The sequence below is a fragment of the Echeneis naucrates genome, chromosome 12 (genome assembly GCF_900963305.1).
Source record: "Echeneis naucrates chromosome 12, fEcheNa1.1, whole genome shotgun sequence".
Taxonomy (NCBI): domain Eukaryota; kingdom Metazoa; phylum Chordata; class Actinopteri; order Carangiformes; family Echeneidae; genus Echeneis; species Echeneis naucrates.
The window spans coordinates 1,828,593-1,844,873 of NC_042522.1; the positions used below are offsets into that span (position 1 = coordinate 1,828,593).

Sequence of the window (16,281 nt, forward strand, 5' to 3'; positions counted from 1 at the left end):
CTTCTTTGATCAAAATAATTTCAATAACTAGCTTTTCAAGAATCTGTTGTATTGATGGCCCAGACAGCAGATCAAGCTCCATTAACAAGTCCATGAAAGATGGTTTGTAGCTTTCTTGCTCCAAATGTTTAACACAGACTGTGACCAAGAGTGAAACTGAAGCAATAAAGGAAAATACAAAATTACAATAATGCAGCACGGCAGCATAGAACGTTGTAGGTTCGGTTCCCGGCCTGGGGCCTTTTTGTGTGGAGTCTCCATGTTTCCTCCCACTGTCCAAAGACATCATGACTCTAAATTGTCTGTAGGTCTGAGTGTGAGTGGTTGTTGGTCTCTGTGTGTTGGCTCTGCGATGGACTGGTGACCTCACCCAGTGTGAGCTGGGATTGGTTTCAGCACCCTGTGACTTGGAAATGGATAAGCAATAAAAGATGAATGAATGAACAATAATGTTTTGAAGACAAGGGTAAATGGATAAGGATATTATTGCTGGTTCGCAGAGATTTATTTTACTTTTGACATTTCTGTAGAGGAAGTTCTTGACTCATGCCAGCAAATCTAGAACTTGTTGAGTAACTCCCTGTTTCCATTATCCACCAAAGATTTTGTGTTTACGAGGTCACCTGATGGTGTAGGTACTCCTACCCACAGAGTACCATAGCAGGAGTTAAATGTGAATGTAGTCAGGGTCAGTGGTCTTGCTGTATCTTCTGCTTGCTGTGTGCATGAGTCTGTATGTCCTCCCTAAGCAGTGAGGGGTCAAGCATTCTTTCTTGCTGCCAGAGGTACCTTTGCACACCTATATTTGTCTTAACTTCTTACAGGCTCCTTCGCCTGCCTGAGTTGTTTGTCAGGACCACAGTTGGTATAACTTTTTTCCTGGAGTGTGGAGACATTATTTAAACAATTGGGGTCTGCATTGGTCCAGTGCACCATGCACGCACATAGCCATACTCCATGGCTGTTAGTGGTAAGACACAACACAACAACACATTTTATTATAGAAAAATTGTGTATAATGAGCAAGTGGAAGGCAAAAAAGATGTAATTTTAGGAGAGAAAGGATGAGCCAGATTCTTTATAAGCACCTTGGTGCCAAGCAGTGCCATCTTGTGATTCTTCTTTCTTCTTGGCAAGGGTAACAGGGCTCATCTCTGTTTAGTCCAAATGTGCATGTTTCAGCGTACGTCCAACCCAGGATTGATTTTAATGAAGAATCAGACTGACTTTGGCAAATGTATGCTTCTAATCCAGAGGTTTCACTTTCACAAGAATAATGAATTTTCCCAGAAAGGCTCTTCTTCTCATCTACGACACAAGATAAATGGTAATGGTGCCATCCCTTAGATTCCTTACTCTGCTTCCAGCACATAAAAAAACCTGGCCATATGGATATGTCAGTTAACTGTGTAATTTAAAAGTGGTAGAATTTTTTTTGCCTAACCGTATACGGTAAACAACAGTTCTTGCAAAGGATAAATATCTCACATGTTGTTTTTTCCCATTTTAGCACTGCCAATCTTTGAATTTTCTTGGCATGGCATGGCATTGGTTGCTACAGATGAGGTGTGACACTCTTAGAGCTAAACACAGAAACATTTTCTTAATTTTCATTCCAGGATAAAGTTTCAATAATTTGAAGCGATAGTTGTTATACTTTGTTGCTATGTTTTGACCCTGCGATGGACCAGCAAGCTGCTGAGGGTCTACCCTGCCCTCACCCAATGTGAGCTCCAGCAGCCCCTGGAAACGGACAAGCGGTAGAAGATGAATCAATTAATCATTTAATTGTTGCACTGTTTACTGCCCAACAAAATATTGTAAAATGTCAACTAACAAGTATGCTTAGAGGCCAGAATCTCAGACTTGTCAAAAATGATTTATAAAATGAAATATTATAAATATTAATATTAAATTGTATATAAAATAAAAAATAAAATCTAAATTATTTATGGTATTGTCATGATGGATTTTAAGAGATACCATCTTGACAAATGTGTAATTGTTGTGACTTAAACAGTTGTTAATACTTAGGTGTTATGGATTTGGTCAAACCCAACCCAAACCCAACAAACATTACAAATTTCAAGCCAAGACATCAAGAGGGTCTAATATCTTTCACTTGTGTTTGAGAATCATTTTGTCAGAGCTCTTCTCTACAACTCATGTCTCAGATGTAAAAGCCTCTGATCAGCACATGAAAGTATCAAATTTCAGCAGATTTAATGTGCTGCAGTTTTAACTTTATACAGATGTATTTCGGCTGTTTTTTTTTTTTGTTTGTTTGTTTGTTTGTTTTGGTTTTTTTTGCCAAAAATCTGGTTTTATTTAGGAAATTCTCCTTTATGAAGTTATGAATTTATCATATGTTATGGTTCTTGGCTGGTCATTTCTTAGACAAGCAGGCAAGTGGGCCAATGCACTGGGTGATGGATCAGCTTTGAAAGCTTTTCATGACTGGCTTTTGGCAAAACAAACCCAGTAAATTAGACTTAATTAAGACGAATTAATTAACTAATTAATTAATTGATTGTCTAAGAGCTACATCAGCTACATCAAGCCCCAAAAGCCTCCTTGGGGCTTGACTGAAGTGGTAGAGCATTCTGATGGTATGAACAGATCTGCCTCATAGAGTGAAGCTATCAGCAGAAGTGTCAAAACAGTCTGCATGCTGATGGTTCAATCAGGAACTGTTAACTTGGACAATCATAAATAAACTAATACTACTGGGAGTAGGTTGTAGGATTTGATTCATATATATAGTGGGCATGAGAATTAGAGCTCCAGCAAGTGGATTTATGGGGAATTTAAAATTGCTGATGTAAACTTGGATGGTGGACATTCTTGCCTTAAGGTATGATAAGGCTGATGATGTAAAGAAAAGGAAAAGTTACACCAGGTGTGAAATGTCAGTGTGGCTTGGATGGAGAGGTTCAGTTCAGGATGGTGGCTGGAGATGCTGGTGCTGCTATTGAATTGGAAGTGGAGACTAGTAAAAAGTCTTTATCTGAAAGAACAAGTGGGACTGAGAATGTATTGTCATTATATTTTCAAGACCTTGCATGAAGGCAGAGCAATGTTGATTCCCTGAGGGGTCAGTTTACTCCTTTGAAACCTGCTCCATCTAAACTATTTTATCTTTCCTTCCTGCACCACCCTCATGCCCTAATTTACTCATTCAGAGAGCTGCAGTACTTCCTTTAATGACAGATCAAGACATTATAATTAAAGAGTTGTGTGGTGACATCACTCATCTGTAGCCTGCGCTGTGGGGAGCTCTGCTGTGGTCGAGTTGGGAAACCGGCCACACATCTGTTTTTCCATTGTGTAAACTCCAGAGCCTGGCTTCTGCCTGAAATGCTGATGGTACTGAGAGCCAGAGGTCTTCTGAGTGTGTGTGTTTGTCATTGTCTTTGCTTCTGTCATTTTTATTCCCTCTCTCTGCGATCTGCATAGTGAACAGGGCTCCTAGTGCAGAGAACAGCAAAAGGTTCCAAACATCTCTGCAGCACTGAGGTCTTATCAAAATCCTTTGATCAGAGCAGTTTCTCTAACTGGAAACCAAGACTCTGATTCTGAAACCACTTATTTCAGTCAGAGATGCAAGGCATGTGTGCATGACACCTAAAAAACGATTTATTGTTTAAGTTCAAGTTTAAAGTACACATAAACACGTTAGCTCGACTGAAATCTGACTTAAAATTATCAGACTAACACACACAGATAATGCACTTGAAAGTCGATCTGCTGCTGCATGTATACAGCCGGACTGGAGCTGGAGGAGGTGATCTGTGCATGTGCTAAAGTTTCGCACTAAACTATGACCCAGAAGTCGAATGGCATTTAAAACATAAACTCAAACGTAGGAGGTCGGACAAAAGAAGCCGGCTAACTGCTAACGCGTCGAACATGGCAAAGTCTGTAGCAAAAGCTCATTTTTGGACGAATACAGAGGCTAACTTGCTAGCTCACCAGTCTTTTTTTCTTTCCACCTCTGTTGTCGTCTGTGACGTCATAGTTCAGTCGTCAGTGGCCAATTACCCACAAGCCAAAAGAGTGCATATCCCCCCAAAAAGAACTGCTGCATGCACCAATCTCTGGGTGCTAGTGAAGCCCTTCAGATAAGTCTTATGATACGAGTCACTATCCTGACTGATCAACAGGTCAGTTCTGTTGATCTTTTTTCAGCTAAGGCTCCTCTCTAAAATTAAATCTTATTTATGCCAAAAGATTTTGAAAAAGTTTTTCATGCTTTTATTACCTCTTGCTTGGACGACTGCAATTCTTTGTATGTGGGTCTTGATCAGTCAGAACTAAACCTGCAGCTTGTACAAAACGCAGCAGCTCTTCTAACTGAGACAAAGCTCTGGTGTTCTCTTCACTTCACTGGCTCCTAGTCAGATGTGGAATTGATTTTAAGGTTCTTTTATTTGTTTGTAAGTCTCTCAATGGGCTGGCCCCGGAATATTTGTCTGACCTTATTCATTTGCATTAGCCCTCTGCAGCCCTTAGTGAGCAAACCAAATGATTTTGGACGTTCCTTGATCTTTATTAAAGAGTAGAGGAGACTGAGCTTTTGCAGTTGCAGTTCTCACTCTGTGGAACTCTTTACCCTTGGCAGTGCAGACTGCAAAAGGCCTCTCCATGTTTGACACTGCCAAGGACAAATTTTTTTCCTTGGCCTTTGGCTGAGTCCCCACAACTCTTACGTCTCTTTATTTATCTTTATTATATTCCGTTCTATCTGTGTATTCTATCAGTGTATTTAATATATACGACTATTACTACTATTTCTTTTTATGCTCTTTATTGTCGTATTGTATTTATTTTACTGTAAAGCACTTCTGCAGGTCCTTGGCTGTTTTAAAATGCTATATAAATAAAGTTGGCATTGACATCCCAATGGATCGGAAATACTCTTAACTAATTAATGTAAAGTAGAAGTATGTTGTTTACAGAACACCAGGTAACTGTGGCAACAGCTGTGATCTCCATCTTCCCTTTAACAAGCACCATTTGGACATTTTCATTAGAACACAGGCAGATGTGCCTGTAGGAGAGACTAGGTAGACATTTCCTCTTTGAAGAGATGTTATTAACAGGTTTTACCCAAAATGGGCAAAGAGGTGGGGCATGAGTAGAGCTGGGATTTCAGTGCATCCTCATTTGTGTCAAACATGCAATCACCCGCCTTTTCACTCAATGCTTAGTGAGTAAAATTTAAACTTCCTTATGACGAACAAGAAAACTAGAGACCACAAGAATATTTGTTTTTATTTATTTGTTTTGTGTTTGTTTGCTTGTTTTATTTATTTATTTATTATTTATTTATTATTTATTTTATGTCAAGCTGTGATTACATTTTTTCTGATAGACATTATAGCAGCATCTAGTGGTCAATTGAAAAACTGCAGTTGCCATCTCCTCAAAGTGGGCTTTAGCCCTGGTGTTGGAAGTATACAGCAACATGAGGTCATGGAAACTATTGAGTTTGAAGGAAAATAAAAGAGTAAAAAGTATTTTAAAATGAATTAGTTGGTTAAAAATTATTTGTGGATCATACCAAGAACATAATGACATATTAAACAATTTGGATAGCTAGCAACTGTGTCTTACAGTGTAAGACTGATTTAAACATAGAAACATTTTCAGGACTAAAGAAACAAAACAAAAAACAACAAAAAATGTTTAATGCTAATTCTGTAATGTATTTTCAGATCAGTGTATAACAAGAAATAAATAGTAGTATCTCACACAGTGAAGGTGATAATCATAAAACTTCAACATATCCAAAATGAATTAGTATATGAATTCACTCTAAAAGCACTTGTGTTCTATTAACACCTTAAACCATCACATCTCCTCCTGTTAAGGTTATTTCCTGGAGTTCCAGGGGCCAGTCAACAACATCACCCACTCTCAGGGCCAGACAGCCACACTTCACTGTAGAGTGTCAGGAAACCCTCGACCCTCCATCCGCTGGCTGAAGAATGATGCCCCTGTGGTCCAGGAGCAGGGACGTATAACCATCCGCAAGACAGAGGCAGGGTCAAAGCTCCGCATCCAGGACCTAGACACCACAGACACCGGCTACTATCAGTGTGTTGCATCCAACTCATTGAAGGTCATCTCTGCCACTGGTGTCCTGTACGTTAAACTAGGTAAGGGTCATAGTCCTTCAAACACTGGCTTATTTACAACACTGACCTATGCCTATGAAACCATGTGTACTAATTTAAATGAGTAGCTTGTGTACAGAATTTGTGTTTGTGTTTTGTTTTGTTTTTTTGTTGTTGTTATTGTTGGTTTTCTTTGTTTGGTTTGTGTGTTTGTGGGCCGCATGGCAGATTAGTTTATCGCTGTTGCCTCACAACAAGAAGGTTGTGGGTTCGGTTCCTGGATGCCTGGAGCCTTTCTGTGTGGAGTTTGCATGTTCTTCCTGTGTCTGCGTGGGTTTCCTCCCATCGTCTAAAGATATTATGTTTGGGCTCATTGGTTATTCTAAATTGCCGTAGGTCTGACTATGAGTGTGAGTGGCTGTTTGTCTCTGTGTGGTGGCCCTGTGATAGACTGGCGACCTGTCCAGGGTGTATCCCACCCTTGACCAATGTGAGATGGGTTTGGCTCTAGCACCTCCTGGAAGCGAATAAGCAGTAAAAGATGAATGAATGTTTCTTTCTGTCTTTGTTTGTTTTGACCAATGATTTCATTAATGACGATCATAACAACTCAAAGGTGTCTTTACTTTGTAAAAATTGTGAAAGTGGGTTTGTGTAATCCTTGAAGCCACACATATAGAATCATAAGGCTAAATGTGCTTTTTAATGTATGTTTGTATTTTGAATTCACAGGACAGGTGCCCACCCACGGCCCAGATGAACCGTAAGTGAACACATGATGTAGATTAGTGCATGTCAGAGTGTGTATGGATCCCGAAGTTTCACAACAGGAAACCTTTTCTACAAAGACCTATACTATAACAACTGAAGTCTTAGCTAAAGATTCAATATTTAGTAATAGACTTAAAGAATCCTATTTTGTCAGGACTATAGTATTTTTGGTTTTACTTAAAAGGTTACCAGAAAGCCCAATAAATCAGCTGTCTGAGGCAGCTCATTTTCCAGATCTGTTGTTTGGTTAACACCATGTTTGGGACCTGATTCCATTTACTGTGGTAAGGATTAATGTTTTAGGATTAGAGTACAGATTAGAAATTAAAACTTTTATAGCTGACAATCCTTTCACTTAATAAACTAGGCAAAGGTTTGCGGATGTGAAGATGGGTCAATTTTGTTTTTGAAATGTTAGAAGAGTGCCTAAAGCTAAACAGGCATGTAAAGACATGTTAGCCAGCAGTCATACCTGCAGTGTTATTTAGTGACTGCTGGAAGACCTTTTGCTATGCTGCACTGATTGATGCAACCAAATGATGAGGGTAGCAACTTTTTCTTCTCTATGTCTTGTGGGAATCACTCATCAGGTTGGGGCTCAAAGCAGATTATTCAAACAAAAGTCAAATCTAGTATCTGACTGTTGGTTGAAGAATCCAATGACTGGTTTGGATAAGCCTGCTGTGTACTGGAAAGAATGCCTAATGTCCTTAGTCAGACCAACTGTTCCCCATTGCCTCTTCCAGGGACCATATCTCTTCAGCTGACAATATAACTCCCTCAGTAATTCCCTCCCTCTTATGTCTAAAGTCGGGGGAGGGTACAATGACTCTTTTGTCTAGAACATTGTCATAGTCAAAGCAAGGAGCGTTGACATGGAATATTTGTAAGTGTTAATCAGATAGAAACATCAGTAACAGGCCAAACATTAGTGCCGTTGCAACAAAATGTAACTGTTAGCATGTTGAGCAAATAGGACACAACCATTATCGGTAAAGCCTAAATGACAGTGGACCCTGAATGTTTATTGGTCAGGATTCCTGAAATGTGATTATATAACTGAGAACACTTCAGACAGAAAGTGTCGCTGAGGAGATTATTTGAGTTTAAAAATAAACTTGAATGTTTTCCTTAGTGGAGCAGCTGGGTAAAGTTGATCATTGTCTTCTTTCTCTGTGACTTGATGACCCCTGACACCCAGCAGCCCCACAAAATTCAGGCAAATGATGATGCTGCCATGTGTCATCTATTCTGACTTATGATTTACATGACAGTGTAATTTACCTTTGTTTTAAGGTCACGTGAAAAAGGTTTCTGCCAACCATATCGTGGCATTGCCTGTGCTCGCTTCATTGGCAACCAGAGTATCTATGTGGAGTCCCTCCAGATGCAGGGGGAGAGTGAAAACCGTATCACAGGTAAAAAAGAAATCAACTAGCTTTTTTAACTTTCGTAGTCAGATTCTATAAGTTGTCATCACTTCAAACATGTCTTTGTTTCTTCCCACCAAGCTGCTTTCACCATGATTGGCACCTCCACCCACCTATCAGATCAGTGCTCCAAATTTGCCATCCCATCTTTCTGCTACTACGTCTTCCCTCTGTGTGATGAGGGTTCTCGGAGCCCTCGACAGCGTCAGCTGTGTCGGGATGAATGCGAAGCCCTGGAGAATGACCTGTGCCATGCTGAGTACACCATTGCCCGAACTAACCCCATGATCCTCATGCAGCTGAAACTGCCCAGCTGCCACCTGCTGCCACGGCCGGGCACACCTGATGCTGCCTCGTGTATGAGGATAGGTGTGCCACAGGAAAAACTAGGTCCATGTAGGTAGATTCTATGGCACAGACACATTACATTTATCAGTGTAAAAGAACCCTGTTCATGAAATCCAAGGAATCAATTATTAGCTGGCACGTTTATAAAATGGTAACACTAATGACAGCAATTTTATGAAAACCAAAACTTTTTTTCCGATCTCTTTCACACACTCAAAAGTAAGCAACCTACAACTGTCAGTGCAAGCCTGCTTTGGGTGACTGGTGGGTTGATAGATGCTGCAGAGTCAGGACATGGCTAATTTAGCTTCATATTTATTCTGGGAATAAAAGCATATTTCCCTAACTACTGAGCTATTTCATCAATTTTTTTCTTTTTTCCTACATTAAGATTCTGAATATTAGATATGAAAAACTGAACTGAAAATGAATAACTTTATAGTCCAATCATAATTTGTAACCATGCTTTAGAAAAGTGCATGCTTTGACCTCACTCACTGAACAAATCATTCTTACAAACTAATAAAATATAAGTCACTTCTTGTATGGGTATCTATCGTTACATTATGAGTTATGTGTAATCTACAGATTACCCTTCAGACCATCTCTGCTACAATGGAAGTGGGGCTGACTACCGGGGCACAGTCAGCATCACTAGATCTGGTCACCACTGCCAAAGGTGGAGCACACAATACCCTCACAGTCACCATCTTACTCAGGAATACCCCGAACTCTGGGGAAGTCACAACTTCTGTCGTAACCCAGGAGGCCTGATGGAAGCACCCTGGTGTTTTACTATAGACCCTCTCCTCAGGGTGGACCTTTGTGACATCCAGCCCTGCAGTAAGTACCATCATGCTGATAATTAGCAGCACTGTTTACATAATTTTCTTGTGTGTGGTGGTCTGAATTATAGATCAATACAAAATAATAGCAATAGCATAACAGAGTCCATAAATGTAAATCATGCAGATCCCAAACTGGGTCTGAAGAGCAACAAGACAGGAAAAGTCTGTTTGTCTCCACTGGGAAAATCCAGTTTTCATCATACCTAAATTAATTTTACTTTAATGTCTACGTGGAAAGATACATTCTGGTTGAATCAAATCATTACTGTTCAGACATAGTATTAACATCCAGCTCAAATGTTAACAGCTTTAAGTCAGCCTTAAGTGTGAACCAAGCAGCGGCCTCTGCAGCTGAAGAATGAAACCACAGTGGAAGTCTCTAAAACTCAATAGACACTTTCTATGAAGGAACTGCTGGAATCTGGCTCCAATATTTAGTCCCATAAATTCCCAAGTTAAAATGTCCAACTTTAAAACGGAAAAACATTCATTCATTCTACACTTGCAGTATGGGCATGATTCCTTCAAGTCTTCCTCTACACGCTTTCTCTCTGGTTTTCTCTCTCAGCCTCTTTCCCACTAATTCATAGATAACAGACTACCTTTTATCTCCAGAGCCTCCAGACAACCCCAGGAAAGAGATCCTCTTCATTCTCATCCCTGCCATTGCTATCCCATTGGTGATTGCTTGCCTCTTTTTTCTGGTGTGTATGTGTCGCAATAAGCAAAAGACTTCGACTGACACACCACCTCGCTGCCAGCTCAGCAGCTCTGCCAGCCAGGACATGGAGCTGTCCCTCCTTAGTCAGCAAAAACACCAGGTAACATGCACACCACACTGACACAATATTTCATCCACTTTCTTTCTGATGCCGTGACCACGCTCAGAACGCAATTAGCAGTGCATCTGAAAATGCTGCAACATTTTAGGGTGGAGAATTCTGGCAAAATAAATTAAAGTGGAAATTCATTGAGGAATTTGGCTTTGTGATCATGTAATAATACCAACATAAAAGGTTGCAGTGCATACAGTATTACTAACCAAATGATTACATTACTTCAAAGTACACTTCTTGTCCCATAGTTAGTGGTTAGTGGTCCCACTGTTACGTAGGTCTGTAAATTAGCCTTGCACTTCATTGGTCAATCAAACACATGTTTATAAGAAGAATGAAGTGCATTTGCTGTTTCCCTGGAGATAATGTAGAGGGAGACACAATGAGAAAGCACTACATTAGGTTGTGTAAATGGCCAGACCCTTTTATGACAAATGTTTGCATTTATTGCTTTGTGGCTGCAGGCCAAGCTGCGGGAGATCAATATGTCAGCAGTGCGGTTCATGGAGGAGCTTGGTGAGGATCGGTTTGGTAAGGTTTATAAAGGCCACCTGTATGGTACCACACCCGGTGAGCAGACCCAGGTGGTGGCCATCAAAACATTGAAAGACAAAGCCGACGCCACTCTCTGTGAGGAATTTCGTCATGAAGCAATGATCCGCTTTCACTTACAGCATCAAAACATAGTTTGTCTGCTGGGTGTGGTCACCAAAGAGCAGCCAATAAGTATGATATTCAGCTACTCTAGCCTTGGTGACCTGCATGAGTATCTAGTGATGCGTTCTCCCAACTCAGATGTTGGCAGTTCAGATGATGACAAGACAGTCAAGTCTACCCTGGAGCAGGCTGATTTTCTTCATGTTATAACCCAGATTGCAGCTGGAATGGAGTACCTCTCCAGCCAGCAAGTCATTCATAAGGACCTTGCTGCCAGAAACATTCTAGTCTTTGAGAAACTCAGTGTGAAGATCCTGGATCTCGGCCTGTTCAGAGACGTCTACTCTGCTGATTACTACAATCTCATGGGCACAAGCCCTTTCCCCATTCGTTGGATGTCCCCTGAAGCCATTATGTATGGCAAGTTCTCCACAGAATCCGATATCTGGTCATATGGCGTGTTACTGTGGGAGACTTTCAGTTATGGTCTACAGCCGTATTGTGGCTACTCCAACCAGGACGTGATTGAGATGGTTCACAGCCATCAGTTACTTCCTTGTCCAGATGATTGCCCATCTTGGATTTACACCCTTATGCTGGAGTGTTGGAGTGAATTCCCAGCCAGAAGGCCTCGTTTCAAGGACATCCACACACGTCTGCGCTCGTGGGAGAGCCTGTCCAACTGTAACAGCTCTGCTCAGACTTCTGGCACCAGCAACACAACTCAGACCAGCTCTCTAAGCACCAGCCCTGTGAGCAACATCAGCATGAGCACAGCAAATGCATCACGATACACCAGCCCAAAAAAGAGCCTGCCATTCCATCAGCCTCAGTTCATGGCGATGAAGGGTCAAATACATCGGCCAATGGTGCCCCCACAGCTCTACATTCCTGTCAATGGATATCACCCAATGTCACCTTACCCCTACCTGCAGAACTTTTACCCCATGCAAATATCCATGGCCATGCCTCACCAGCAGATGCACCACCCACCCCAAATTGTTTCCAAAGCTGGTTCTCACCATAGCGGAAGTGGATCCACATCTACAGATTATGTCACCAGTGCGCCTTCCAATGCTTCTGTCACAGAGCGAGCAGCTTTACTAAGCGAAAACTCCAAGGCCAATGATGAGGACTTGGCTAATGGGATGTCCCAGGAAGAGCTGAACCAAAACAAGGACTTGTGCGTGCCTGAAACAGAATTGCTAGGAGATAGCGACCCTCCACAGACTGATGAACTGGCATCCCACTTGTCAGACACATAAATGTGGTGCTGTGGAAAGGACAGCAGAGATACAATATTCTGTGAGCTATGCCTGCTTGCTAAAAATTCAATGAGCAGCATAAAAGTGAAAAGAGCATTTTTCCAGAACTGTGACTGAATGTTTTCTACATATTTTTTTGATCATACTGACACATGAATGACAAGTGTGTCTCATGTTTGTACCTCTTGCACAATCACTAAACAAAGTGAGTAGTGCAGTGCAGAATTCACTTCAGATGGCAGCCCAACTCAAGGGTAGGAATCAATACTTCAGAAAAGGGAGATAATCGCATGCTCTCTTCATGCCCACTGACACCAGATGTGTTCACAAAAACATAGGTTTTGATACTAGAAATTAACCAAGGTTTCCATAGTAGTGGAAAAGTGCTTTGCTTGTGTGCAACTTGTGTTTTTGAAGTTACTGTTTAATGGTTTGTGAATGCTACAATCACAGAAAAAAAGAATGTATCAAGAAAAAGATGAGTTTGAAAGTACTTTCTAAGAAAATTAATTCATCAAAATGTATTTTGGAACTCAAACAAAGAATCTTGTTAAGTATCTTTTTTGAGACATGTTTTCCACTAGGGTGAAACATTTTACACCGTCGTTGATAACCAAGTTGTACAGGTTTGTAATTTATGTGCTTTGAATTGAACATCTAATTTGTTTTCTTTACTGATGAGATTGCTAAATTTAATGTTGATATCATGTCCTTACATTTGCCTTTCAATGTGGTATTACTTGCCACGCATTGTATGCATCCATCTGTGGATAATCCAATAAAGTCATATAAATAAAATTGTGTATTTTCCCTTACTAAGAGAAGAAAATGAGTGATGTCGCTTGTCTTTAAAAGGACACAAACTTGTCAAGTTAAAACAGGGCCAGAATTGGTTTTGTAGTGAGCAAATACATTTATTACTGATAATAAGAATCTAATAAATCACATATTGTATCCTTTGCTGGGCTTCACATTCTTATTTACACAACATATGTATTTATATAGTTCATAAAATTTGGATCAAACAATGTACGCACATTGTTAAGTGTGTACAAACTTTTGACTGGTAATGTGTATGTTGAGATTTTGGAGATCCTCTCCTTTCCTTTAGTTTCTGCTATTTTCCCTCATCCAGGACACAATGTTTCATTTTGCCCACTAATTCACCCCCCTGCTTTGCCCTGCTTGACTCTGCTTTCGATCCTGGTTCATCTCTTGGTCTGAAACAGATCTCACAGTGTGTTTAGTCTATCACTTTTGCTGTTGTAGTGACAAACAAAAGTTGCCAGATGTAGTATTCCAATGGGTTTAATTTAATATCTTTATTATGGGATAATATCTCATTGATCAACTGGTCCTGTATGGCAGTAGGAAATCATTCAGATAGTCAGGTGTTTGGCCATGCAGGGCCTTAAAAGTTGGCAACAATAATTTGAAATGGACTTGGTATTCAACTAGACCTCAGTGGAGAGACTTAGATTGATATCACATTTTCTCTTGTTGTGGGCGTAACTTATAAAAAATCACAGTACCATTTTCCATTTTACTGTAAAAGTCATGTGCACTTGAACCTGCTGCTCTGCTTTCATAATGACAGTGTCTTACATAGAATTAGATTATATTTTTAGCAAGTTGATTAAATATTGTTACTGACTGGTGCGTCCCATCCTGACATTTAGTCCTGAGCAATGAATCCAGTCCTTAAGATATTTGTATTGCTGACTATGTTGTAATGCATTGTGCAAGAATTATTACACTGAAGTGAACAGAACGATTTGGAAAAGAAATGAACCCGGCCGACAGACCAGGAAACAGCCAATAGACAGAGTGATATCCAGTCAGAACGTCTTAGATGACAAAAAAAAAAACAACAAAATTGGACTGTCAAATATCAATTCATGGTAAACCAAATACCTCTGTCAACTCTTTTTTTTTTTCATAGAATCACTTTTTAGCGAAACGGCAATGATTCCTTCGACAGTGTCCTCTGGTATTTAACCTGCTACCATTGACTTTTTCGATGGGATTGTTAAGATAAAACCTTTGATCCGAGCTGAAGTAGTAAATTCAAGTGGATCAATGGGGGACGGTTGTTAAAGTCCTGAGTGAACAATTGAAACATGAACTAATTTGATGGGAACCAAACCTATTGCTCTATTCTGTATTTTAATGTGTATTCCGATGGTTTTGATGACTCTTTGATTCTATTACATTCTCTGCTATTCTTAACTGCCTGTAAAGCAACTTTGTGTACCCTGAAAAGCTCTTTATAAATATCTTATATTTTATAACCTGGACTCTTGTCTCTCTTGCTGCGACGGTGTTGTGCAAAAGCTACCCTTGGGTCAAGCAGCATGACATCTATTCTGCCATTCAAACAGTTTGGTAATATATTTTGGCTTTATCATAATAACTCCTATTCTGACCCTCCAGCTCTGTCCTCTATACCAGGTGATGCTGTATGCTGACTTTTATGGTTTCATGGCAAGGATTTGGCCACCACAGAGTAGCCGAGTAGGAGATAACTTTCAACAACCCACATAGCCACCAATGTACCTGTTATATCCATACAGACTAACCATGCTCCTGCTGTCATCCATTCAATCATCTTCTACCACTTATCGTGCAGGTGCTGGAGCCAATCCCAGCTCACATTGAGCGAGGGCAGGGTAACCCTGGACCGGTCACCAGTCCATCGGAAGGCCAACACACAGAGACAGGCAGAGACCAACAACCACTCATACTCAATTTATAGTCACTATCTAACCTAATCATGCATGTCTTTGGACGTTAAGAGGAAACCCACACAAGCATGGGGAGAAAATACAAACTCAAACTGCTACATTGAACCCGTGACCTTTTTGTTGTGAGGAAACAGTGTTAACCACTATGCCGCCATGCTGCCTGCTATCATCCAGGCCACAGTAAATGATGTGGAAAGGATCTCCTAAAGGGTTTTTTTGTTTGTTTGTTTGTTTTTTATCAAGATATTTTCATTTTTTCTAAAGACATGCCTGGACACATTCCTCATCTCCTTCCTGTAAGCAGAAATGCAAATTTCATGCCAAGCTGGTTTGCAGGCAGATGAAGACAGCTCCTGCAAAAACCGAAACAGTAGCTAAGTGGCTTAAACCCACAAACTGCAGACAGCTTCAGGGGCTCTGCACTTCACCAACTTCTACTACTGAATTATTAAGGACCCTTTCAAAGTGGCAGCACCGCTCACAACTTCACTTCCCTCATGTCATTTACCTGGAGCCCTAACGCAGACATGGCTGAGATAAAGATTCTTTCACCAGCTCACCAGTTTTGGTTCAGGCAGATCCCTCATGCCAGGTTATTGTGGTGGTAGATCCATCTGCCATCTGACACTGGGATGGGAGCAGAGTTATCTCAGCACTCAGGTGTGGATGAGAGGCTGAGATACCTAAGATATAAATCACACTCAACGTCTCACCAGCATACTAACTTTCAAACTGTAAGTGCACTCAAAATGTCTTCTTTGTTTTTCAGAAGGTCACTGGTTTTGCTTAGGGAGGTGAAATGGCCTGGAAGGCCATTATAAGCAATTATAAGAGTTGGCTGAAATCTAGGAAAAGGAAAGAACTCCGATGCGACCTACCAAAAACAATCGCTGCAAAAGAGAAAACAGTCTCACAACAAAATGTAACAACAAAATGTAAAGAAACACACCATTTTACCACAGCAGACCTACAAATTGTAGAAAAAACAAAGCACCTGCTTTATGTTTCTGACACAACTCAAAACCTGTGGAAATCCTGACTGACTGGCTGAATTCCAAAATCCATATAGATTTCTTTTCTTTCACATCAGCAATGGTTAGGTGACACCTTGGAGAACAAACATTGAATTTCACTAACAATATCATCGTCATCACAAAATGCCCTGTATATTCATATTTCACTAAATCCCCTTTGAAAAGTATTTTTTCAATTGCTATGATAATAATCTCTAATACTTATATAATAAATAATAAAAAGGTAAAA

General features: G+C 40.4%; 1 protein-coding gene across 1 annotated transcript in view; it reads left to right on the plus strand.

Moving 5' to 3' along the window:
• ror2 (receptor tyrosine kinase-like orphan receptor 2) overlaps positions 1-13,206 on the plus strand; it is a 34,416-nt gene extending 21,210 nt beyond the window's left edge. The window contains exons 3-9 of the mRNA XM_029515314.1: positions 5,874-6,161; positions 6,852-6,882; positions 8,187-8,308; positions 8,402-8,716; positions 9,257-9,511; positions 10,132-10,337; positions 10,817-13,206. Coding sequence (XP_029371174.1) covers positions 5,874-6,161; positions 6,852-6,882; positions 8,187-8,308; positions 8,402-8,716; positions 9,257-9,511; positions 10,132-10,337; positions 10,817-12,274 — 2,675 coding nt within the window. The 3' untranslated portion in view covers positions 12,275-13,206. The remainder of the gene's footprint in view (positions 1-5,873; positions 6,162-6,851; positions 6,883-8,186; positions 8,309-8,401; positions 8,717-9,256; positions 9,512-10,131; positions 10,338-10,816) is intronic.
• Positions 13,207-16,281: the final 3,075 nt, after the last annotated feature.